This window comes from Zalophus californianus, chromosome 4 (assembly GCF_009762305.2).
Source record: "Zalophus californianus isolate mZalCal1 chromosome 4, mZalCal1.pri.v2, whole genome shotgun sequence".
Taxonomy (NCBI): Eukaryota; Metazoa; Chordata; class Mammalia; order Carnivora; family Otariidae; genus Zalophus; species Zalophus californianus.
The window spans coordinates 42,665,985-42,692,372 of record NC_045598.1 but is presented as its reverse complement, the minus strand read 5'-3'; the positions used below and the strand labels follow the sequence as shown (position 1 = coordinate 42,692,372).

The following is a 26,388-nucleotide window of genomic DNA, read 5'->3' as shown; positions in this document are numbered from 1 at the left end:
AGCAGGGGGCACACGCGGCGCTCGGACTCTAAGTATACCTCATACACACAGCACATTGCACACGAACGCCCGCACAGACCCTGCCCAGAGCCACCCAGGATTGCAGAGATGGCACATGCAGCACGCACAACGTACAGACACACACTGGCCCGTGCAGATGACGCGCACGGCACGGGTAGTCCCTGTAGAGCGTGTGTGGTGCCCAGGCTGACACATTGTTGTAGGCACGGGGCATTCGACAGTAAGCAAAGCAGACACGGATCCGTGTGTGCCCTCATGGGACTTACATCCTGGTGGATGGGACAGACAAGAAATCTGATCAATAAGTAAAATAGAGAGCATGGCAGATGATGGTCATGGTTAAGGAGGAATACCATGTGGGGAAGGGGAGAGGGAAGTCCTGGGCGTGGGGTGGCAGGCAGGGCTACGGTTTTAGATGGAGCAGTCAAGGAATGACCTTCATGAGAGGAGGTAAAGGAAGGAGCCGTGCAGTTATCTGCAGGAACCACATTTCAGGCCAAAGGGACAGCAAGTGCAAAGGCCCTATGGCCAGAGCATGTGTGGTGTGTTCGGATGACAGCGTGGAAGCCACCGTAGCTGGGGCAAGGAGCATAGGAGATGAAGTCAGTGAGGTGACTCCAGGCAGATCACAGGGCCTTCTAGACCATTGTAAGGGCTGACTCGATTTCACCCCAAGTCGGGGGAGACCTTGGAGGGTTTTGAGTAGAGGAGAAGTGTGCTGTGCCTTCCATTTCCACAGGCTTCCTGTGGCTGCTTTGCTGGGAGGAGACCATAGGGGGCACGGGAGGGAGCAGGGAAACCATTGAAGAGGTTTTGGGCCATAACCCAGAAGAGGAGACGGTGGCTTAGACCAGGGTTTTGCAGCACGAACAGTGCGAAGCAGACAGACTGGACATGCCTTGAATCTCAAGACTTATTCTGAAGCAACGGGATTCACATACCAATTGAACGTGGGATGTGAGAGTTAAAAAAAAAAAAAAAAAGCCAAAGATGACTGCAAGGTTTTTGGCCAAACAACTGGGGAAACAGGATTGCTATTTATGGAGCTGGGAAAGATGGTGAGAAGAGCAGGGTTGGGAGAACAGTACATTGATTTGGGCATGCTGAGTTTCCAAGAAAGCTGTTCCAACATCCGAGCGGAGGTAGGAGGCAGCTGGACGTACGAGTCTGGAGCTCAGATGCACACATACAAAGCACAGTGTGTGGATTGTAAGAGGGCAGCGGCCTCAGTAAGGGACACGAAGCCTGCAAACCCCAAATGTACCACCCCAACTGCGCCAGACGCAACACACACATTAGCGCCTCACACGCCACGTGCAGCCTGTTCTCGCCGCCCCCCACTCCCCCCTGTGGGGCGCGTGTCATCCACACGGGGATTATGTACGTGCAGTGGAGACAACACACAACTGCCGTGTAACCACAAGGCCCGCAGAGGAACATCTAAAGTGCAGTCACACAAAAATCCCAACCATCTGCACACTGGGTTCCAATCACAGACCGTTCTCAGTAGAAACGGCCTCGAGATACCCTGTAACCCAGCTCCTGCCTTCCGGAGGATAGTGTCGCTGCTCTCGTTTTGGGATGAGGAAAATGGCACAGTCAGGGGCAAGGCTTTGAAGTCGGCTCTCCTTTCTCCCTCCTGCACCCGGAGTTCTGTTTCTCTGGACTCTCTGAGGGTACCACGTCCTCCCCTCCCCCCTCCCCTGGCCCATCATCACACACAGGGCACGGGCCATCACCTACCCAGCCCCCAGGGAACTCATTAGCCTGGCATAGATGCACAGTGACAGGGACCAGGTGGCCTGCAGAAACGTCAGCTGGAAAACGGGGAAAAGGCCCGTGCAGCTCCAGGTACAGGTGTTGGTACCTGGGAGTAGCCCCATACATCTAAAACCAGGCTGCAGGAGTGAAACTTGAGTTAAGTGCTGGTCCCTCACAGGCCTCTGGGGTAGTGACCCTCATACGAGTAGCCAGGAATGTCTCGGTCACTAGTGATCTTCCTAAAATACCCTAAGTCTAAAAATGACTTGTGTGTGTGCATGGGTAGTCGTGTGTATATTGCAAATATCCCATCCCTGCCACTGTTTCAGAGTCAAGTGCAAACTCTACACCCAGCTCCCAGGATCCTTCCTGATCCCTGCCAGCCTCCGAAGCTTCATCTGTTTTCGTGTCCCCGAACACATTCCACATAAACTAAAGCCTCAGTCTTCAGGGAGAGGAGTCTGAGACTGCGTCTTCTCTTTTAACCCTCACCCTAGTTCTGATGTTCGTCCTCGCACTCCAGCCTCAGTCCCCTTTCTAAAACGCTTAATGCTCACGTGGCCCCTTCGTGAACTATTGCAGTGGGGCCCTAAGCAGGGGAGTTGGGGAGCAGTGCATTCCAGGTAGAGGTGACCACTTGAGCAAAGGCCCGAGGCAGCCAGGCCCCGCGTGGCTAGGTCATTAATAGGTGGTCTGGTGGCTGGAGTCAAGGTGTGTTAGGGGTGAGTGGTGAGGCTAGGCAGGGAGCTTGGGGTCACACCACAGAAGGCCCTCAGCGTAAGCCTAGGAGGAAATAGGGGGAGTGTGTGTCTAGTAAAAAGAATACAGATCCTTCCGTTATACATGGTACTTTGCATCTTAAGCCCCGCCTTTTGCACTGACCCTTTCTCTCAACCTTCCCGCATGCTAGCTGGCAGAAGCCCGTCGCTGATCTTCACCAACCGGCATGAAGTGCGGAGGATAGACCTGGTGAAGCGGGACTACTCGCGCCTCATCCCCATGCTCAAGAACGTCGTGGCACTGGATGTCGAAGTTGCCACCAATCGCATCTACTGGTGTGACCTCTCCTACCGCAAGATCTACAGGTGCTCGCAGTGGCAGGTGTCCCGCAGCCAGGCCTGGACGGGGGCAGGGGCCTGATGGGGGCTGGGGGCTCTGTGCCCCCTCCACCTCCAGGATCCCCAGGGGACAGACGGGGACTTGCGAAAGGACGCAGGATCACAGGGCATATGGAACTGCCAGGCCTTCTTCCCCAGGGCTGGCCGAGGCCCAGAGCTCTGTGGGGAGAGCAGCTTTGAGCCCACACCCCCGGCCTCTGACTGACCTCTGGCGGCCCGGCAGGGCAGTGCAAGACACAGGAACCGTTCCCCCAGGCCAGGAAGGAAGAAGCTCTGGCTTTGGTGAGGACATTTGAAGCAGCCCACGTATCTGTGTGTTGGATCCTGGGGATGACTCAGTCGAAGATGACTCAGACCTGTCACTCATAACATAGTGACATCTATTATGCTGATCCTGAGAGAAAAGTACAGAGGGGGCCTCCTACCCAATCTGGGGTGTCAGGGAACTCTTCCTGGATGGCAGTACTCCCAGTCCAGCCCTTTACTTTGTCTGACACCATAGGCAGTGGACTTCAGCTCTTCAGAAGGCCCCTCACACACACAAGGAGGTCCTCCCATAGGTCTTTCTCAAATCCCACAAGCCTGCCTCCCTATCCGGGCCCCTTTTTGGATGTCATGTCCTTTCTTTGTCCTGAGATCCACGTGGCAGGACTGCCAATAACCAGGCATGGGGTAGACTGTTAAAAGAATGATGGGATGGATGGATGGATGGATGGATGGAAGCAGATAGACCAAGTGCTACTCACTGACAACTAGAAGCATACCACACCCCCAGTGTACAGACATGTACTCAGTTTGCACTCACACATAGAAGCAGCTAGAGCCATATCTGCATCGCAGTTATGCCTGGAAGAGGCAGGATTTGATGATAGACTGGGTGTGGGGCCGAAGGAGGTGCATTCTGGGAGTTTCAGATTTCTGGCTTGGGAGATTGCGTGGCTGGTGCTGCCATTCTCTGAGTTGGGAGCAGTGGATCGGGTGGGGTGTTGGCCATTCAGGCTGGCTGAGGGGAGGGGAATGGGGGTGGGCAGTTTGGGACATGAGTTCAAGGTATCCGTGGGACATCCAAGGGGTGCCAGTTGGCTTTACAGTCTGGAGCTTAAGAGAGTGGTCAGGATGGGAGAGTCAGAGTTGTGGGTGGCAGTGGGCGCCGTGGATCTAATCAACCAGAGGGAGGACGTTGGGGAGGAGAGAGCCTTGGGAAAAACAGCATTTGGGAGACAGAAAGTCCTGGTAGTATTACCTTCTAAATGTCTGCTGTGTTCTCCGCCCCTTCTCTTCGTTCTCACTGACACAGCCTTTCTGCAGACTCTCTTCATCCCTCATCCAGCTGCTGTAATGACCCCCGAGCCAGTCTCCCTGCCTCCATTCCTCCCCTTCCAGTGCATCAGCGCAGCAGTGATCCAACATGCCTTTCTGACCATGACCTGTCACCTGCTCAGTCACTCCCTCCAGAATAAAATCCTGACTGCCTAGCATGGCCTGCGGCCCCTGCCTACACTTACTTCCAGTCTGTATCCCACATACTCAGCTCTGCCCCCACCAAATGCCTCACTGTTCCAGAACACACACCTCTGGGCACTCACACATGCCATTCCTTCCGCTTTCTGTTCCTTGTGCTCCTGGTTGAGCTAGTCTTTCCGGACTCAACTGCAGAGCCACCTCCAGCCCTCCAGGATAATGGAGTCTCCGTTTCTTGGCTGCTAGAGTCTCTGATGCTTTCTGTAATCACGTTGTACTGTGATTCCTTGGCTATAAATCCCTGTCCCCCACTAAACTGAGCTCCTCCAGGCCAGGGGCTGTGGCAGATTCAAGCCAGTATGCTTGCCCCTGGTGGCCCAGGAACTAGCCAAGTTCCTCTAAAATCCACTGCCATAGCCTAGAGGGGAGGGGGTGCTGGGGGAAGGGTGCCCAGGCAGGTCCAGATGGACTCATGGGTAGAACACCCGCCCCATGGCCAACTCTGGTTACCCCTAGCGCCTACATGGACAAGGCCAGCGACCCGGCGGAGCAGGAGGTCCTCATGGATGAGCAGCTGCACTCTCCGGAGGGCCTGGCCGTAGACTGGGTCCACAAGCACATCTACTGGACTGACTCAGGCAACAAGACAATCTCTGTGGCCACAGTTGATGGCGGCCGCCGCTGCACTCTCTTCAGCCGTGACCTCAGTGAACCCCGGGCCATCGCGGTCGACCCCCTGAGAGGGTGAGTGTCCCACCCAAACTTCCCATTTTCCCTGAGTAGGCACTCAGTTCTCCTGTGTCTGTCATAAGAGCTATCTTGAGGACTTTGGAAGGCCCTGGGCCACTCAGACGGCCCAAGGGAAGAAAGTCTATGTGGGCCCCTCAGACTGTTAACCCCTGACCAAGGGCTCTTTGGGCACTGGTCACCGGGGTTCTCCTGAACTCTGCCACTCACTCATCATATCATAGAATCAGTGCATCACAGAGCAGAGCCGGGCTCTAGAGATTGCCTAGTAAAAGCTCCTGGGGCTGGACAGGGAGCTCGTTATTTCCCACACGGGCCATTTCATTTCAAGGCAGCTCTGTCTATTAGTGGTCAGGATTTTTTTTTTTCCTCAGATCCCCAAATCTGCCTAACTTTGACTTTCTCCATTGGCCTCTGGAGTTACATCAAACGTGTCTACTTCCTGCCCCACAAGACAGCCAGCAAGATAATGAGGACCGAGAGGGACCAGGTCTGCTCTGCTCCAGGCTGCCCACCCCTGGGCCCACAGTCTCTGGGCCTGTCACCACCCAGGCTGCCCGGCTCTGGCCACACCTCCATTTTGGGGGTAGTGATTCTGAACAGAGCAGGCCCCTTCCCTCCCTTCCTCAGGAGGGATGTCCCAGGAAGGCATGGTTTTTCAGCAGCTGTGGTCATATTAATTTACCAGGATCACTAGCTGCTTCCTATTACTGTTTCTTTCATTGTAAATGGGGATAAGAAAATCTTCTTCTTCCAGTGAGGGCGGCTGGGGGCCAGGGTGGCACCTGACAGAACGCGTGAGGCCTTGGGCAGGGACTGACAGCTGCACTTTAATGAGCCCACACAGGAGCGCGCAGCACGGGACCAGGCACCCTACTGATGCTGAGTCGTCTCACTTAACCCCCACTTCAGCCCTGCTCCCTGTGTGTGCCCCCACACGTAGTTTCACCCAGCCCATCTCCAGTCCAGTGGATCTGTCCGAGTCCCAGCAGGAAACCCATCGCACACCCAAATACAGATAATTTGAGGAGGACTCACAAGGGACTATTTACAGAGGAGTGGGTGCGGTCTGATGCACTGTCCCTACCAGTGCACCCTTAGCAGCCCTTGGCCTGAGGGGCAGGAGCAGGGAGGGGTACCCAGGTTGGGAAGGAAAGAGGATCATCTTGAGAGCAGTAGCCAGCCGGAGGCAACTTTGTAGAGAGGAGTCTGGAACTAACACCCTAACCTCAGTCTCTCCTTCCTCCTGCTCAGACATTTTGCTGAATGCAACGGGAAGTCAGAAGGCTAGGGAGCCAAGCCCGTTGATGTGGTTCACACATGGGTCAGGTTTTTGGTGTACAGAGCAAAATGGGGATGGGTAAAGAGTGACTCCACAGCTGCTAACAGAACCACTCAGCCCCCCAGCCCCAAGTCAGCCTTGGCCTGACACCAGGTCTCAGCAGAGGCAGTTTTAGAAAGAATGAAGCCTCCAGGCTTTAGAGTTCAGCTTGCATTTGTATATAAATTTGAAGGTTGGCTCCACTACTTATTAACAGTGTGATCTGAGGGAAGTCAACCCCTCTGAGCCACAATTTACTCATCTATAAAATGGGACTAATTACACTCTCCGGGGGCTGTGGTAGGGCTAGAATGAAAACATTACTTTGTCCAACAAATATTAAATAAGAGCCCGTTCTGGGTCACACATGAGCGACCTGCCAGGTACACAATGAGGAAACAAGACAGACAGCCTGCTCTCAGTGGAGCTTACAGACTAGTGGGGACAACAGATAGTAAAATACACCACACCACCCAAATGCACACAGAAATAACTGATTGTATAAGTGGTAGGAAGGCAAGAACGGGTGCTTTCAGAGATGATAACAGGGTGAACCTACTTATAGAGAACGATTCTGTACAGCAAGGACATTCACACAGAGGGAGCTCGGGGATGGGGAGAGGCCCGAGGCTCTGCGAAGGCCTGTCCCATAAAGGCTTGGTGCCCTGGAGCCCCGTGGGGCACGTGTGGGGTTTGGAAGGGTAGGGTGGTGGTGGGAGGGACAACAAAGAGGCAGGCAGAGCTCTGTCAGCTGTGGGAAGGATTTGGGATTTTGTTTTAAGGGCAATAGGAGAAACCACCATAAAGTATAGAAACCAGAGAGTGACAACTGATTTCCATTTTTGAGAGTTCATTTGCCTGCTCTAGAGGGACGGGATTAGAGGGGCAGTGATGGCTGCATTTGTAAGTACATGAGGTGAAACCTCTCAGCTCATTGCATACCACACAGTAGGTACTCAATAAACGTTCAAGAAAAAAGAGAGAGAAACCCTGGGCCGAGTTCCAGCTGTGAGACCCCGGGTAAGCCGCCCACTTTCCCTTCTATGGACCAGGAAAGTAAGAGAGGGTTGACAAGGGCCTTTCCTGCTCTGGCCTCTAGGGCTCTGGTTAGAGCTGCCTGAGTGGGAGAGAGGGGCTCCGAGACTCTTCAGCTGAGGCTGGGTGGACTCTCAGGGAATATAGGCTTCCCCAGGCTCTCAGATGAGGGGAAGCTAACACAACTGCTAACTCTTAGATTCGATGGTTCCAATGAATTTCAGAGGCCTGCCCAGTCCCCACTGAGCATAATCTTCAACATTCAATGGGTCATTGAGACCTGTGACCCAGACCGCCCTAACCCCACCCCCTGACTAAAATTCCAGTTGAATTCTTCTCTCTTTTAGGTTCATGTATTGGTCTGACTGGGGGTACCAGGCCAAGATCGAGAAGTCTGGGCTCAATGGTGTGGACCGGCAAACACTGGTATCAGACAACATTGAATGGCCCAATGGAATCACCCTGGGTGAGCCCTGCCTCCCCTGGATTGGGGGGCCTGTCCCACTACCTGGTGCTGACTACCATCTGGAGCTCCATGGGTCTTGTGTTTATATCCCCTTATAGTGCCAGTGCCTGTATTTCTGGATGGTTGCCCCAGGTTGGCCTCCATGGGAGGCCTGGCCTGGAAATATGGGTAGGGAAGTGGGCACAGAGGAGCAGAGATCCTGGTTGGGATCCCAACTCAAGACCCGATCCCCTGCCCCCTTTTTCTTCCCCAAGATTTGCTGAACCAGCGCTTGTACTGGGTGGACTCCAAGCTTCACCAACTATCCAGCATTGATCTCAGTGGAGGCAACAGGAAGATGCTGATTTCCTCCCCTGACTTCCTGAGCCACCCTTTCGGGATAGCTGTGTTTGAGGTGAGTCCCGGGAGGGGAGACATGGCCCTGTCAGGAAGCTGAAGCCTAGAAAAGGCTTTTCAAATAGGATGGCTGTCTGAGACTGGTCCAGATGGAAACAAAGGCACAGGGAATCCAGCTTTGTGTACACAGTGTGTAGGCTGCCTGCACACAGGCCTCGCAGCCTGTCGTCCCGTGCTTCCTTCCCAAGACCCCTTTCAGAGCGCTTGTCACAGGTACATTGCTAGACCACGTGTGTTTCCTCTCTGAACCCTCAGCACCTGGCACTGTGCCCCCATGTACAGAAGGTACCCAATAAAGGGAGGGAAGGAAGAAGGAATATACATCTCCTTAGAATCTACTGCTGGAAATAGCCTGAGAGATGCTATTCAATTCAGCACCCTTCCACTGACCTTTGCTGGACCCTGGGGTCCTAGAAGTGAATCAGACATCGTCTCCGTCCTCACGAAGCTCCCTAGAGGGTGAAGCGTCCAACCCCTCCTGTGCGTGTGTTCTGACCCTAACAACCTTTCTCCTTGGGGAATGAGGAAGCCAGAACCAACCAAGGTCTCACCACATCGATCTCTTCCCCTACACTAACTCTGCCACCAAGGGGAGGGAAAGCAAGGGGACAGTGGTCTCTGGTGGGCATTGGCCATATTTGCTTAGAGTGACATCACTCAGCACTGCTCTGAAATTGTGGGCAAAGCCCCACCTCCAAGTCCAGCCCCTGCTTCGAAAGACAGGTGTGTTCAGACACGTGTATGGGCTTGTGCATATACGTGGCAGGTACGTGTAAAGTATATATGCTTGTGTACACATAAATGCATCCATTTACAAGCATGCATTTCTGTATGTGCTGGTGCTTGTGAATATGTAAATCCTTATAGCAAGACTTAGTTAGGTGTCTGCTTTGGTATGTATGTGTGGGTATGTGTCCAGATCTGTGCATGAAGCTGCATGGCTGTACCTATAATTGTGGATTTGCCTGCAGATGCACCTGTAGGCTGATACGGACGAAGCATTGGATGCATATTTACACGTGTGTACCCGAAGGCTGTAGGAGGACCTATCAGGGAATAGTCCTCAGTAGCTCATACATCCCCTCCAGTCTTGGTCCCAGGCCCCGGCAATGGTAACAGTCATCGAGACCCAACTTTGGGTTTCTCCGGGGCTCCAGGAAGCAGGCCTAGCTCAGCATTAATGAGCAGTCTTCAGGACAAAGTGCAGAATCAACAAATAACCCTCTGTGACAGAAAGAACAAGAGTATATGCCACAGATTAGAGGCTGAGAGCCCACCCCTCCACCCCCCATGAATTTGTGGACAGGAGAGCTCAGGGGAGATGTAAGGGCAGTTCTTGTGACAGTGGTTTGGGGCCAAGCCCTCAGACTGAGGTCATGCCTTTAGGCTCTAGAGCTCCCATCCTCCGCATCTGTACCCCCACAGGACAAGGTGTTCTGGACAGACCTGGAGAATGAGGCCATTTTCAGTGCAAATCGCCTCAATGGCCTGGAAATCGCCGTCCTTGCTGAGAACCTCAATAACCCACATGACATTGTCATCTTCCATGAGCTAAAGCAGCCAAGAGGTGAGCCTTGCTTGGCCCCGGGTCCCCTGCCCACGCCCTCTCCCTGCACTAGTCAGGCTGTATGCACGTTCACGGAACACAACATCCCAGTGCCCCCAGGACACATGGCAGCAGCCCCTCTCGTTTGCTGTCACACATTTTACCTCATTTCCTTCAGCTCTTGGTGAAATAAGGCTGGGTATAAAAACCATGTAAAGTCCCATTTGTGCCTACAAAGAGTGGGTATTATTTTCTCATTTAGGAAGCTGGGGCTCAGAAAGGTAAAATGACAGAACTAAAACCCAAACTCAGGTCTGTCTGATTCCAAGAGCTTTTTCTGCCATGAGGGAGCACATCGCCTCCTTTTTGATGGGTACCCATTTTGCAGCAGTATAAGCTAATGTATCCTAGGGCCTTGGAGCAATCTGGCTCATCGGTTGGGACCAGAAGCCGGGAATCCTGCTCCTCAGGCACCCCGGGCTCTGTTGCTAGGATATATGCTCAGTCTACCTGTAACTCAGCTGTGGCCGCAGGGTGATGGTGGGAAGGCACAGGGGAAAGAGGAGATGAGCTTGGTGCCTGATTCTAGACCTGGAAGGTGAAATAAGAAAGAGACATGGCATGTGGCATAGTGGGCGAAACACAGACTTTGGAATCCAACAGACCTCAGTTTAAATTCCGGCTGTAAAATTGCTAGAGTTATAACTTGGACCAGTTTGTGCTCTTTGAGCCTAGGCGTCTGGTATCTGTCATTCTGGAGCATGCACCCACCTCTCAGAGTTGTCATCAGGACTGAAGGAAAGCGGTGGGGGTGGGGCGGGGGCTGGGGAGGAACGCCAGGTACAAGGCTGGGAGGTGCCCAATAAAAGTAGGAGAGAAAGGCTTTTGGAGCAAGCCGAGTGGGAAGGACCTCATCCTCAGGAGAAGGGAGGACTTGGCATGTCTTGTCTTTGCTCCAACACTCTCCCTCTCTCTCCCTCTCTCCCTCTCTGTCTCTCTGTGCCGTTAGCTGCAGATGCCTGCGAGCTGAGTGCCCAGCCCAATGGCGGCTGTGAGTACCTGTGCCTTCCTGCTCCTCAGATCTCCAGCCCCTCTCTCAAGTACACGTGTGCCTGTCCTGACACCATGTGGCTGGGCCCAGACATGAAGAGGTGCTACCGAGGTAAGCAGACCTACCAGGACGCTGGCCCCTGGCAATGCGAGACCCCTCCTGCTAAACTCCTCCCTTGGCTTCTGGGACGCCATATGCTCCCGGTTTTTGTCTTTCTTTTCTGGCTGCTTGTTGCCTCCTTTACTTTCCTGGAATGCTGGTGTCTCCCAGGGTCCTTCCAAGGCTTTCTCTTCTCACTTCCAAGAAAAAAATGCACGTGTACATACAACATTTTAAATTCAATTTCGGGGGTTTCTGGAGCCCCTTGAAGATCTGAAATTAAGAATCCTTATCCCTGTGGCTTCGGTTACTATTTCTATGTAGGAGACTGTGAGCTTGCCTGTTCCTCACCTAGAACTGAACACAAGACATAGAAGCCCTTTTGTGATATGACTGGGACTAATAGTTAATACTTCAACCGTATACGTTTATATTCAGTGTCCAGTCTGGATACAGGGCCAAGGCCTTTGGTTTGAGCACGTATCTGCTACATCAGATTTATGTATTGTGATTTCCAGGTTCAGTTGTTTAAAGTGGACTGAGAATTTAAATCTAGCAGTGTATCAATATGCATGTAAAAACCCTTCTAGACTTATATGATCTCCCCCTCTCCCAGCCTTTTACGGTGGTCTTGCCCACACCTAATTCTATAGCCTTGTTTTAATGACCTGTCTTAATCAAGTCAATGTGTGGTATAAACATATAGTGCTTGAGATTCAGCTAACGGTCAGAGCCCATTCAGGAGGTTTAGGGAAGCCTTGGCATTTTGAGCTGAGCCTTGAGGATAACTTCGTAAGTATAATTCATACAGGCAATAAGTTAGGCATAAAGCAAGAGAATTCTCTGTCCGAGTAACCTCCGTGACATTTCCCCTCCAGCACCTCAATCTACCTCAACTACGACATTAGCTCCTACCACAACGAGGACACCAGCCGACACCACGAGAACCCCTGGGGCCACTGTCCACAGCCTCACCTACCAGAACCGCAGCACAGAGACACCAAGCCTGGCAGCTGTGGTCCCAAGCTCAGTTGGTGTCCCCAGGGCTCCCAGCATCAAGCCCTCTACCCCAAGCCCTGTGACCAGCAACCACTCCCAGCACTGTAAGGAAATGAGTTCTGCGTTCTTTCCTGACATGGGAGGGGCCTTCAGGAAGCCAGGATGGGGGGGGGAGCAGGATATGTGGAAGGAGAGATCATACCAGAGCAGAAACTTGGACCTCTCTGAGGAAGCAGGTAGAGGTGCCCACCTATGATTTAGGAGTCTCAGGTGCCCCTAACTTGTAGAGGGTCCTGTGGGAAGCCACTTCCTATCTCTGAGCCTCAGTTTCTTTACCTACAAAGTGGGAATGATAATTACCCTTCCCCCTCCTGCTTCACGAGATTGCCTGGAGAGACAGAGGAGGTGGTGCAAACAGAAGGGCTCGCGTGCACAGCCTCTGCTGTCGCTGGGCGTGTGCCTGGCTTCACGCGGTACTGATGTGTGGATGTGGGGGTGTCCCTCTGGTCTGGAAACCTCAGAAGCTCTGGTCTCTCTTCTGGGCCCCCTCAGCCAGTTCCCCAGGTAGTAATACCATCACTATGGTCTGCTTGTGCCTCTTTCCAAACCCTGGCATGAAAATAATTATGTTCAGCACTTAACGAAATCATCGGGAGCAGTAACTCTCATGGGCCAGAAATGTTCTGTCTCATTATCCAGCAAATACCTTTTTAATTGGGTCACCTGCCAGGGCGAGTTCACTTAAGAAGATAAACCATCTTTAAAACTTTTTCCCATATGTGGCCCAGAAGCCAAGCAGCTTGGTAGCACCTTTCTCATCAGGCCCATCCTGCTGGCAGAACCTGGCTTTGCAGAGTTGAGCGCTCACCCTGAAGTTCAGAGAGGCAGGTGGCGTGAGTTCCTGGCCCTCTCGTGTGGGGCAGAGCTTCGGGAGCTCAGGATCTCCCCTCCGGCTTCCTGCTGCTCTGGGCCTGACTCTCGCCGTCCGGTGCTTGCTCATGCGCAGTGAGCGGGCGGCGCTGCTACCGCAGGCTTCCCAGGCAGTCCCCCCACTTTGAAGCAGGCAAGGCTGTGCCAGGCACCGGGCGCAGGAAGCACTCTACGTGAATTATCTCATTTGACCTTCACAGTGTCCCCAGGAGGTAGGTAACTTGCCCACACAAGTAGGAGCGCTGGGATTTGAACCCAGGATGTCTGACCCCAGGAGTCTGTGCTGTTGGTGCCACTACGTTATAGTGCATCCCATTTAATTACTTATTGAAAATAAGCTGATAATGCAGACGAACAGACAAACCACCCAAGCAACAGAGACAAAGCAATAGATATGGGCTGGAAAAGGTATTTGCCTCGGTCAGAGTTAGCAACATAGAGACCTAAGTGTTCACTCCGCCAAGGACTTCCCCCCCGCCCCCCGCAGCTTCCTAGCACATGGTACTGTGGGAAGGGTAAGGGACTTGGGGCACATGTCCTGGGTTTGGGTCCCAGCTCTGCAGCTTCTCTGTGAGTCCCCAGAACCCCAGTAAGACTCTGTTTCCCCATGTGTGAAATGAAGATAACCTCTGTCCGAGTTTTGATGGGATCTGGAAAGACTGAATTGTTAGGCATTAGCCAGGATCCTCACTTTGGAATGAGGGCAGCAGTTGGGTAGTTCTTACAGCTTGAAGTCAGCAAGGACTTGGGCTCATGGTGCTGGAGCATCATTCTGCACATTTGTGTTTTGCAGATGGGAATGAAGGTGGCAAGATGGGCTCAACAGTCACTGCTGCGGTCATTGGGATCCTCGTGCCCATGGGTGAGTGTGGCCCCAAGTCTCCAGGGAGACGATAAAAACCGAGCTCAGGCTCTGGGGAAAGGCACTAGCACAGAGCACTTAGCACACTGACCTGTCCCATTGAGGAAACTGTGGCTCAGAGACTTTTTCTGCCCCGGCAGCCTTCCTGCCCACTTCCCAGTGCTGCCATTTGGTTTCTTAGCTTGGCACATAAGTCCCTTCAGGACCTGGCCCCAGGCAACCGTCCCAATGCCTCCCTATTCCCCAGCGTTCACATTCCGAATGCCGACCATGTGAAGGCGAACTGCCGGCTCCCGTGGGCACAGGGCTGGCGCCTCTCTTGCTCGCCACTCTCCCCAGCTCCTAGCAGTGGCTGGCACATGGTAGGAAATAAAATATTTGTTGAATTAATGAGGAGCACTGCTTGCCATTCCTTTAGTAAATTGTGCTGTCTTGCTTCCTTTCGGTTTGGTTTTCAACAAACATTTATCAAGCAGCTGCGATGTAGCAGACTGTGGTAAGTGGAGAGAAGGTGGTTAAAAATGAATAAGACACGGTTCCTGTCCTCCAGAAGTTTAGTCTTGTTGGAGAGACACGCATAACAGATAACTAATTTGATGATGACATGGAAGTCTAAAATTAAACCACAGGCAGTCCAGTGGAAGCGCTGAGGAAGTACTTAACTTAGAATCGGAAGAGAAGGGAAGTGGGCAGGGAAGGTTTCCGAGTGAAAATGATGGGTAATGACTCACGCCGAGTCAGCCCAATGAAGAAGAATCCAGAGCAATCCAAGCAGTGAAAACAGCAGGAAGCAAAGCCAGGAAGGGGAACTAGCATGGGAGAGCGGGGTGGGGGTGGGTTTGGAACTAGAAGTGTGACATGGCCAAAATACAACATTTGGTTAAAGCTCACAGAGAACCACAGAGGCTGATTTATTCTCTCCCACCCCGCTGTTCACATAGTGTCCTGAATATGCCGTCTCTTGGACCAGTCTCATCTCTTGGTGGGGTCTTCGAATTGCGACTGCCCATTCATAGGTTGCTCTCCCTTGCTTGCCCATGGGCACCTCAGGGACAAGGACTTTGCCCATTTATCCTGGAAATCCCCAGTGTGGTGGTGAGCTAGTGAGTGAATGTTTTCAAAACTTCTGCACTTTGCAGGGGACTCTGCTGAGTGCCAAGGATCCAGGGAAGAAGAAGATAAAAGACTTTAAGAGCCTTCAGTCTTTAATCAGACTTGGTCCTCAAAAGTGATGCAGGAGTGGTGTTAATATGCATTACACCGTGCTATAATAGTGTGATGCCCTGCGGAGGAGAGCGAGTGGTACTTCCCGAGAAGATGCCATTTGAATTGGCCTTGAAAGGCTTTAACAGGAAAGATGATGGGGAAACTGTGGCAGGCTGATTTTGAGTAGAGTAAGCGGAAAACACCCTGAACATTGTTTAATGAAAGAGAAACTAAGCCCTTTCCTGCCATCCTCTACTCGATAGAAGGGCTTGTGTACTCTGTTTCCCTGATAGAACCCCCTCTGATATAATTAATATTTTTAATTTCTGCTCTTCTGAGGGGTGAAAGATGAGTATTCTTTCCCTGGCATTTCCCTATGAGGTAGAGTATCTTTTCATAAGCTTAATGGCCATTTACATTTGCTCCTTAATGCATTGCTTATTCCTAGTCTTGTCTGGTTTTTCTGTTGGTTCTTGATCTTATTCTTATTTGTAGAAATATTTATACATAATGAATCTTAAACCTTTGTAATATAGGGGTGCCTGGGTGGCTCAGTTGTTAAGCATCTACCTTCGGCTCAGGTCATGATCCCAGGGTCCTGGGATCGAGCCCCACATCGGGCTCCCTGCTCCACAGGAAGCCTGCTTCTCCCTCTCCCACTCCCCCTGCTTGTGTTCCCTCTCTCGCTGTGTCTCTCTCTGTCAAATAAATAAATAAAATCTTTAAATAAATAAATAAACCTTTGTAATACACATTTACAGACATTCTTTTCCATACTCCCACTTGATTTTTAAATATGTTTGTGGTACTTTTTGCCACACATAAATTTAAAAAAATTTTACGTATCCGATCTGTTCATCTTTCGTGTTACAATTTTTGGGTTTCGTGTTTTGCTTAGGAAGGTCTGCCTCACTGTAAATTATTAAAATATCTCCCCATATATTTTTCTACTAAATATTATTTTATATTTAGACACCAACCCATTTGGAATTTATTTTAGAGTATGCTGTGACGTAGAGATTTAACTATTTTTTTTCTACAGGCCTCTTTCATTTTCCCAAGACCATTATTGAGTAATCCATCCCTCTGACTTGAATTGTCATCTTTCTTATAAACTACATGCCTATCCATACTTTGACTTGCTTCTGGGCTGTTCATTGTCCTTCACCAATTATCTGTCTGTTCCTATATACTGTAAGAACAACCTCACGCTAGGTTTTAATACCTAATAGAGCATTATTGTTCTTGCAGTATTTTCTTGGATTTTTTTTTCAACTTCTCTTCTGGATAAACTTTAGAATCATCTTAATGATGGAATCTTAGTCTTTGGATATATAAGTTGACGTGGGGAGAATTCACATTTTTACAGTATTGAAACTTCCCATCCAGGAACATGACACTTCTCCCAATTTATTTGAGCCTTCTTTTATGTCCTTCTGTAAAATTGTATAGATCAAATAGGACTTGCACATTTCTTGTTAGGTTATTCCAGGCATTTTATAGTTTTTCGTTAAGCTACTGTGAATGTGTTCTTATCCCTTTCCCTTTTCTAATTGGTTATTGCTGATTAGTAAGAAAGCTATTGCCTTTTTTAATTCTTGATGAACTGAAGTTATTTCTAATAGTTTTTCATCTGCTTTTCCAAGATTTTCTGAACATACGGAACTGATAATACTAACGCTTTGGTTTCTCCCTCTCCCCTGTGTGTCTTCTTCCATTCCTGATCTGGTCTCACGCCAAAGCTAGGTCTCTGGAACAATAAACAGTAGCGGTGGTGACAGGTGTCCTGGCCTTGTTCCTGTCTTTAATGAGTATCAATGATCACAGTATGACCAAAGTAAAAAAGTCCCTCTCGAGCAGCCTGGATAGCTGTCATCAGCCTCCACTTGAAAGCTCACGGTGATCGCCTACTATCTCGTGAAGCTGCTTACCCCATTTTTGCCCAGCTGTGTTAGAGAATGTCCTCCTTCACTCATTCATATGTTCATCAGTTGCACATCAGAGCCAGTGTCTCCCTGCTGTGTCCCCTTCTAGAGATGCTCCTCTTCTTGCAGAGCCCCAGCCCACCATCCACCCTGCATCTGGGGAGAGGATGGTTTTCTCAGAGAATTCCAAGGAAGCCGCAGCATTAGGACGAAGGTGTGGTGAAGAAATTCATTCATTCACTCAGTACATGTTACTGAGCGAGGCAGAGCAATGAAGACACAGTCCGTGCCCACAAAGAGCTCAGTCTGGTTGGGGGTACACACACATATAAAGTACAGTACCATGGGCTGGGGACACACAGGAGGGAGCAGCTGACTGCTCCCCTAGAAGCAGAGGAGACTTCGCATTTGAGCTGGGTCGTGAAAGATGGGCAGTTAATAAAGGAAGATACAGGAGCAGGGCTTCCAAGCAGCAGAAAAAGGACTCGCAGAACCACCTGAGGAGCAAGGGGCAGGAAAGTTGGAGAGGGGGCGAGAAATGCCCTGACATCTGAGCAATGGGCTGGAGCCTACCAGAAGTTCAGCATGCTGTGTCCCTTTCTCCAGCGGTAATAGCCCTGCTGTGCATGAGTGGCTACCTGATCTGGAGAAACTGGAAGCGGAAGAACACCAAAAGCATGAATTTTGACAACCCGGTGTACAGGAAAACGACAGAAGAAGAGGACGAAGATGAGCTGCACATAGGGAGGACCGCTCAGACTGGCCACGTCTACCCTGCAGTAAGTATCCCGTGCTGGAAGAATTCCTGCCTTCCTGCCTTCCTGCCTTCCTTCCTTCCTGCCTTCCTTCCTTCCTGCCTCCCTCCCACCCTCCCTCCTTCCTGCCTTCCTTCCTTCCTTCCTGCCTCCCGCCCACCCTCCCTCCCTCCCTCCTTCCTTCCCTCCAACATTTATCAAGAACCTTCCATGCGCCAGACACTACTCTAGGCCCTGGGGACACAGAAACGCTGGGGCAGGTGGTTGGGGTGGAAATGTATCAGGACCACCTTGTAGCTGGAGGCTGTTCCTAGGGTAAAGAAACCAAATGTCTTTCTTTCTGCTGAGTACGTTTTCAGAACCTTTGGCCCGGAAGGGTAACTGTGGCCATGCAATTCAGATGTGTTCATTTCACACAAACACTGTGTGCTGGCTGCAAGCCCAGCGCTGCCCCGGATATGCGCTGTTCACAAGTAAGGAAGGAATGTACCCACTTCCGAGGAGCTGGTGGGGGGTGAGAGTCACTTACTGTTGTACAGCTGTGTGCGTAGTGCATTGGTGGAGCTCAGGAGTCTCTCTTCCAGGAAGCTTTCCCTGGTTTCTTTGTTCTTCCACAGCCTCTCTCCGTCCCAGCACCTGTCACACTGTAGTCAACTTGTCTTTTTGCTCATTGGTCTCCCCACTAGACCGTGAACTCCTTGAGGGCAGGATCGTTCAATTCATCTGTTTCCCTGGGGCCTAGCACAGCATAGCATACTGGGAGCCAGTACATATTTGCTGAACAAACGCTGAGGGACCATCGACAAGGGAGCTGTTATTTCTGTTTGGGAAACCAGGCAGGGAATGTCTCACAGAGGCTGTGATAGATGAACTGTATCCTTGAAAGGTTAATAGCAGTTTTTCAGCAAGAGGAGGAGGAAAATGGCATTCCAGAAAGAAGCAGGTGCAAAGGCTGAGGGGTACAATAGGGCCTGGCTTGTTGGGGGAGCAAGGACCGCCAAAGTGTCTGGAGCAGATGTCATGGTCATACAGCAGAGTCAGGGGGCTGAGTGTGACCTCATAGGTCATCCAGTCCATCCCCCTGTCAGGCAATCAGCAGCTTTGATCACCCACTGTGGGCAGAGCCCTGTCTTGGGGAGACCAGAGAACTGGAAGACCCAGCCCCTGCCCTCAAGGAGCTTTTTGTCTTGCCGGGGGAACCAAGGTCACAGCTGCACCAACTCCCGAAGAACCCTCTTTCCGAGCTGCCTGTCGTCAAGTGCAAGGTAGGGCAGTGCCACTTTGAGTCTGAGGGGCTGGTGAGTGAGGGCGTGAGCCTAGGCAGGTGCAGCCAATCCTAGAAGGCATTCTGGTCCTGGAAGGCTGCAAATTGTAAGCTGGGTGTTGGGGCAAAGAGGAAAGATGAGTTCACTGTAGACCGAGGAAATGGCCTGAGGAAGAAACGATCGAGTATGGGGCAGAGCAGACTGCCTTGCCATGGAAGCACATTATTCATGAAGGGGAGGCATGGGAAATGAAGTTGAGCAAGTGAGGAGGGCTGGCAGATGGCCTTGAGACTTAACCTTGGCCAATCACACAAATAGGTGCTTGACCAAGTTTTACAGATTGGGGGTGGGGGGCAGTGGAAGAGGCATTGAGCTTAGCCTGAGGAGATGGCTCCCAGTTTCACTGCTCCGTAGCCTTGTGGCCTTAGTCACTTCTCTCTGCTCACTTCTATTTGTAAAATAAGAATGATAACCCCCATTCTATTTGCTTCCTAAATCCATAGCGTTCAGGTGAGACAGCACGCGTGTGAGAGCTTTTGTGAGTTACAAAGCACTGTACACGTGTCAAGTGGCGTTGTGTCCCAAGGAGCAAATAAGCCCTCTGGAGGAGCCATTCCTGAGGTATCTAAGGCCCGAGGAATAAGCTCCTGCCGGCTGCAGAGAAATAGAGTAGGAAAGGGAGGAAATGGACGTTTAGTGAGAACCTCCTGTGTGTCAGACACTGCTCGGTGTTTTATGTACATTTCCTTGTGTAGTCTTCACAGTAACTTTATAAAGTTGATATGATTAGCCCCATTTTGCAGATGAGGAAACTGAGAATAGAGAATGTGAGTAACTTGCCTAGGGTCACAACTAAGAAGTGACAGAACCAGGACAAACACTTCAGTCTGTACGTACACAAAAGTCCATGCTCTTTCCACTTACGTCATGGGGTAAATAGCCTGGGAGCTCTGAGAATCAGTATGCTCAACAACCTGTTCTCCCCGCTGCCCTTTCCTCAGGTAGCTCCAGCATCACTGCCTTTGGTCTAGAGGTCTGTCTTGGAGAGAGAGGGAGGGTAACCGGGCTAGAAGACGAGAGTCTCAAGTATCTGTGCTAGTAGAGCAAGGCCATGGCGTTCACGCAAAACCACAAATAACCCAAAGATGATTTGAAAGGTAGTGGGGTCACTTTTTATTGTCTGTAGACTGTCCACAGATGGGAAATGCTAGTCTGGTTCTATTTTATTATGCTGGTCAGGTTGATCTAGAATACTCTGGACCCCACGTGTGTTAAGCACTCTACAGAGATGCTCTCGTTTGGTTCCTCAACAACTCTGTGTGGTAGGTCCTGTTCTTACTCCCATCTGACAGATGGTAAAAACCACGGCTCAGAGAGGTAAAGTGGTTAGCCCAAATTCACTTAGCTAGGAGGAAGATACTGAAACACCGGGGTCTGCCCAAAGGAGTGTACCCAGGAAATGGAAAAGTGGGAAACAGGATTACAACAGACCCCTTTGGGGAAAGCCATATGTGTAGCCTGTAGGAGAAGACACTCAGAAAGAAAGGAAGGGAACTCAGACACTGTCTGCAGATTTCAAGGGTTGTCTGTATAGAACTCTCTAAGAGAACCGGGGAACATCAGAGTATTTAGAGAAAGAGATTTCTTGTCGGTAGAGGAAAGAGGTTAAGTCCACTGTCCACTCTTCCAATGGAATAGACCAGCTCAGGGGTTAATGGGCTCAGCCCACTAACAGTCAGCCGTTTGTGACAGGGCAAGTCTAGCATCTAATGACTAAAAAGTAGGGTTGAGGGAAAGAGGGATTGAATTTAATTGACCTGTATTGCCTTCCGATTCTGTATAATCAGTTAAGAGGGGTGCGGCAGATCGCCTGCCTAATTGTGACTCACAAGCTAGAGACAAGTAGCTAATGGCCTGGGATTAAACATTTGCCAGAGCTAACCCATTAATGTTGAAAAAACCTAAAATCCTCTGAGGAAGGACTGAGAAACTTGAGATCTCCCCAGCACTCCTTGACAACGAGGCAGAAGAGAATGATGGAGAGAGCGACAGCTCTGGAATCACACGGGTCTGGGTTCAAATTTTAGTTCGCCCACTTGCTATGTGATCCAGGACAAATGTTAAAGCTCATTGAGTCTCCATTTCCTCATCTGTAAAATAAATATGACAAACCTGTCTCTTGGGGTAGTATGAAGATTATGGGAGCTAATGCCTATAAAGTCATAGAATGCCTGCTGCCTGGTGGGGACTCAGTAAATAGCTCCTGCGGGTCTAATGGTGATTTCTTTGCTCTGTCTCCCCAGCGAGTGGCATTAAGCCTTGAAGATGATGGACTGCCCTGAGGATGGGACCACTCCCTTCGTGCCTCATGGAATTCAGTCCCATGCACTACACTCTCTGGATGGTGTATGCCTGGATGAAGGGGTTTCTGTATATGGGTCTGTGTGTGTGTGTGTGTGTGTGTGTGTGTGTGAGAGAGAGAGAGAGAGAGAGATTTCTTTTTAATTTATGTTGCGGAAAGGTAACCACAAAGTTATGATGAACTGCAAACATCCAAAGGATGTGAGAGTTTTTATATGTATAATGTTTTATACACTTTTTAACTGGTTGCACTACCCATGAGGATTTCATGGAATGGCTACTGCTGAGTGACTAACATGATGTACATAACCACATGGGGCTGATGGTACACTAGCTTACTCATCATTTTAAAACTATATTTACAGAGGGTATTTGATTTGGGGGGAGCTTGGGGTTTTGATTTTTTTTTTTTTTTTTTTTAGTATATAAAATGATTATGCTTTGTGGCTATCCATCAACATAAGTGAAAAAAAGGAGAAAACACTTCAACTCCCTCCCCCACTTAGATTATTTATTAGCATATTTCAAAAAATAAGATTAGTTCTATAAATAATTTAGAGACACGAGAGTATTTATTTTTGGTATGATTGGCCCACCATGCAGACTCTGTGTGCGTTTACGTTTCTATGTGTATGTGTGTGAGAGAGACAGATCTGTAGAGAAGAGGCACACCTGGGGCTGTTCGAATCCATACAGAGAAAAACATGGGGAAACAGTCCACAGAGGGGTATCTGTAGTTTTCAGAGAAGCCTTTGGAAATTCGGCTCAAAAAAATGGATGCTGTGGTTTGTGTAAACACCTAGTGGAAGAGGCAGATCTTTTCCACCTCTGGCAATTCCTGGGACTCTAGTCAGTCAGGCACAGCCTTTCAGTTCACCTGTGGCTGCTGGGACTCCCGCTCGGGCTTTCTCTTCTGTGTCCGAGGCCAGTGCACAGACTTCACATGGTGCCAGAAGTTCTCGTGAGCTCAGGCGAGAACACACCCGAACCTTGGCTCCTTGTTTTAAAGCTCGGCATTTCAAGTAACTTCCTTTTCCTTCAGGACGCTTAGGTTGAATTCCTTATGTTTCCTCTGAAGCACTCCTAGGGTGCCATCCTTCCTCGTGGAGAGCTAAGTGGAGACATTTCTAGAACAGCCCAAGGTTCCTGTAGAGACTGGCTCAGGCACTGAACCTCTGAGATATGCAGTGGGTGAGGGTAAGGACAGTGGAATAGGCTCTGTTACATCTCTATTTCTCCCTTTCCCTTTCCCTTCCTCTCTGCCATTTCTTGTAAGTGGGGGAAACAACATAGGCTTGCTACCATCATGTGTTCATTTAGATGAAAGTAGCTTTTGGCTGAAGTCAGAAAAAGTGGCCAAACTTGAAGTCCTACAAGGGGGAAATGGCATCTACAACACTGTCGTATATTGGATATATATGTTCACACAGGGATTTGGTTTACTACTTTGTAAATAAAAGGAAAAACTCTGGGTATATGTATAGATTTTTTTTTTCATTATGGACACTTTTCTTTGTTTTTGCTGGGCGTTGGGAGAGGTGGGAGAAGTGCTCTTTTCTCTTTGTGGGGTCTGCCATTGAAAACGTAATCCTACGGTCCCAGAAGGAATTCTGTCCCCACCAGCTCTCTCTTCCAAGATCTGATCTTAAGTCTGCTGTTCTGCCACTTCACTCCCACCAGACAGCCAGGGACAAGACATGTGAACAAATTGAACAAATTCTGACACCCCTCCCCTCAGCAGCCCCCAACTCAATGAAGCTTGGATATCTCACCAGCTTGATACCCTTCACATTTGCAGGCAGGCATTCGGGAGTTCTGTAACCCTGCTCCTAGAACCTTTCTTCAACGTCACTCATGATCTCCTCACTTCTGAGAAAAACAACTGTGTTCTGGAGCCTTGGCCCTATGCTCTGCATAAACAAGCAATTTCCTCATGATATGCATGTGTTGTAGTCCTGAAACATTCACTGAGAGGCAATTGACCTAAAGACCAATACCAAATAGGATTTTAAGAACAGGTGGCCAACTCCTATGGAGCTTAATCACTTACTACTATTCTTTCAAGAATGGAAAGTAAAATTATTTTTGACTGGAGAAAAATGACAAAAACATTGAGATTTACACAAAACAAGCAACTTTTTCTATGACCCGTCTCCAAAGAAATAGAATTCCCTGGGGAAATGAGAACAGTGACTAATGTGTAGTTTCTAAACTTTCAGTCAGATCCTGGCCTTCCCAGAAAAAAACAAAACAAAACAAAAATGGAGTCAGGATGGTTCAGCCTGAGATCTCAAAAGGATGATGAAACACAGCTTTCTCAGAGACATCCATGTTTCCCGAATATGCTACAGCTGCAGTTTGGAAGAGGCGGCTATGGAAGCAAGCTACGGAAGACAAATTGCAGAGTCCTCACGTGTCCAATGGTAGTCAATAAGATGAAATCTGAGGAGGTCACGTCCATCCTCCCTCTCTAGTCTTGGAGGCTTCTGAACCTCATTTTGAGGTGTAATTGCATTTCTGTTGCCTTTTGCCCCTGTGCTGTCATGTATCTACAGCCAATAACAGATCATAGAGTCATTGGACTATAGAGCCAGAAGGAAACCTAGACATAATGCCAGGAGGGTAGAAGATTTATCGGACATTTTTTTTTCTCTGTTTAAAAGAAACTGGTCCCAGACCTTTTCCTTCCTTTCCTTCTCTAGGAGACTACTTTGGGCTGCCTGAACATTGTACCAAACCTGCTACCTAATGGCCTGTCTTCTCAGTGGAATTATGAAGACGCTGGTAGAAATAGCCTTCCAGAAACAGAAAACTAAAATTTTATTTATTTACTCTTGATAGCCTGATTATTTATTAAATAGGTTGAGGTAACCTTTAACCTCAAGATGAGATTGGAATTAAATTTATGGCAATAAGTACTGTGATCCTTCCAATTTTCTCTGTGATTGCAGTATATCCATTCACTGAAACCATTTGCCAGGTACCAACTAAATGCTGGGCACTGCAGATGGACAGGTCACTCAAGTGTTTTCTGTCCTTACAGAGTTCACTGTAACAGTAGAGGAAGACATGTGGAAACAAAAAAGGAATAGATTCTTTTCAGAGTACTCTTAAGGCACAAAGGGAGAGAGAGGTCATTTCTACATAAGGAGATGAGGAATGGGGTCAAGAAAGGCATTGTGGAAGTGACCTTATACTAAGTCTTGAAAACTAAGTCGGAGTGTCCGGGCTGCCCCCCAGGCAGAGGAGGATACGGAGACATGAAACAGCATGAGGACTGGAAGGAACTGCATGTAATTCATTGTAATGAGCAAAAGGCTCAAGGGGGACTTAGCAAGAAATGAGGCTGAATGGAAAGACAGGTTCAATGTAAGCACTTTATAGAATACTTATGTTTAATTTCTGCTTCAATTATGCAAACATTTCTTAGTCATTTATTGTGTACGAGGCACCAAGGGCATCATGGAGAGTTCATCAGGATGCATCGCCAGCACTTTGCAGACATGACAGTCTTTAGCCTCCAGCTTTCCAGTGGCCAAAGGGAAATAGTGACTGTGTTTCATATGTTTGAGTTGACCTTTTTTTGAATATAAGGGTAATGGGATTTTCACAGAAGCACTCCATGTTGTCAAGAGCCTCTGAGATTTTCTCAACACCAAGAAAATGAAATTTTGGAGATGGGTAGCCTGCAGAGGGAATCCCAAGCACTGTCTAGTCAGGTGCTGGTGGGCGTCGGGAGAGAGCACAGGAATGTGAGCCTCACTCCTCTCCCTAACTCCAGCTGTACTATTTCACAGAATATAAATGAGTTAGGAATTAAAACATTCAGAGTAAATAACTTCCTTTCCCATCAGTGCATGAAGATAGAGTATCGGAGTCTCCTCACACTGTATTTTCAAGGTATTGGGGATTTTCAGGAGACAGAGAACTTAGAGGTGGAGGAATTACAGCTTCAAATTTTCAGTTAATATAAGAAATCAGGAAGCTATTCATTCAGGCTATGCACCATGTGCATAGTCAAGAATCAGCAGAAACCCTCTGCATTTGCAAACACTTTGTGCTATAAAGAGTAACTTTAAAAAAAAGCCACCTGTATATGTATATATATATTTAAAAACATGAAGGTTTTGATACTTTTTTACAAAAATTACAAGAGAAAACATACCTGTACAAACCATGTGTTTTAAAGTAGCATTTTGTTCTGTACAGCCGTTGTTCATTTGGGGGTGAAGTACTGGTGTGCAGACTCCATCACATTGTACCCAAATGAATTTTCCTTGTCTGTCTTCCCCCCAACACCCTCAAATGACCGTATTTGATGTAACAGGCATGTTAGAATGTTGGGTCACACTGACGGTTTCTGCTCTTTTTGTCTTGTCATTCCGAGTTTCGTTAGCTTCTGTACTCAGTGCCCTTTGCAGTCTGGTTTTTGTTCCAGAAGCAGAGGGTGGCAAGCTGCATCTCACTAGCTATACTGACATCATCTTGGTGAACGAAAAACCAAATGTGAACATTTGTAAAATCAGTGCACTGTTTCTAGAGAGAGATTAAATTCATTTTTTAAAATCTGAAGTGTTGTTTCATTGTGATGCTTTAATGAGGGGTGGGGGGGTAAGCTATCATTGATTGAGTCCCTAATGTGTACCCAGTATTCAACATAAACTATTTTAGCCTTCAACAATCCTGTGAAATAAATACTATCAATATTACTGTTCCCATTTTGTAGGTGAGTGGGTGAAGGAACTACCCAAAGTCTCATGGTTACATTTAGTACCCCCAAAATACCTGTAGCGCATGGTACACGTGGCATTCTCTGCCGGGCTAGCTCCTGCTTGTTCTTGATACTCCGCTTAAGACTCTTCCTCCACAAATCCTCCATTCTCGGACTCACACCGAACTCCTAGGGTTGGGTGGTTTCTGCTTCCACAATAAATTTTGCCTATTTGCATACCAATACTTCTGCCCTGCCTCTGCTTCCAGGCCACTGAGGTTGCTTTCACCAAGGACCTCCTTGATTATAAATCTTACAAATATTTTCAGTCTTTATCTTCCTTGCCCTGGAA

At 49.1% G+C, this 26,388-nt stretch overlaps 1 protein-coding gene across 12 annotated transcripts in view; it reads left to right on the top strand.

Moving 5' to 3' along the window:
- LRP8 (LDL receptor related protein 8) overlaps positions 1–25,891 on the top strand; it is a 77,601-nt gene extending 51,710 nt beyond the window's left edge. For 7 of the 12 annotated variants that reach the window (XM_027609035.2, XM_027609012.2, XM_027608990.2 and 4 more), the window contains 11 exons: positions 2,693–2,867; positions 4,878–5,105; positions 7,812–7,930; positions 8,185–8,324; positions 9,752–9,893; positions 10,882–11,034; positions 11,901–12,125; positions 13,745–13,813; positions 17,551–17,723; positions 18,788–18,964; positions 21,268–25,891. In XM_027609035.2, the coding sequence (XP_027464836.1) occupies positions 2,693–2,867; positions 4,878–5,105; positions 7,812–7,930; positions 8,185–8,324; positions 9,752–9,893; positions 10,882–11,034; positions 11,901–12,125; positions 13,745–13,813; positions 17,551–17,723; positions 18,788–18,964; positions 21,268–21,306 (1,640 nt within the window). In that variant the 3' untranslated portion in view covers positions 21,307–25,891. Of the gene's footprint in view, positions 1–2,692; positions 2,868–4,877; positions 5,106–7,811; positions 7,931–8,184; positions 8,325–9,751; positions 9,894–10,881; positions 11,035–11,900; positions 12,126–13,744; positions 13,814–14,952; positions 15,582–17,550; positions 17,724–18,787; positions 18,965–21,267 lie in introns of those variants that run through there. The other 5 variants (XM_027609007.2, XM_027609017.2, XM_027609055.2 and 2 more) reach the window with 3 other exon arrangements.
- The last annotated feature ends 497 nt before the right edge of the window (positions 25,892–26,388 follow it).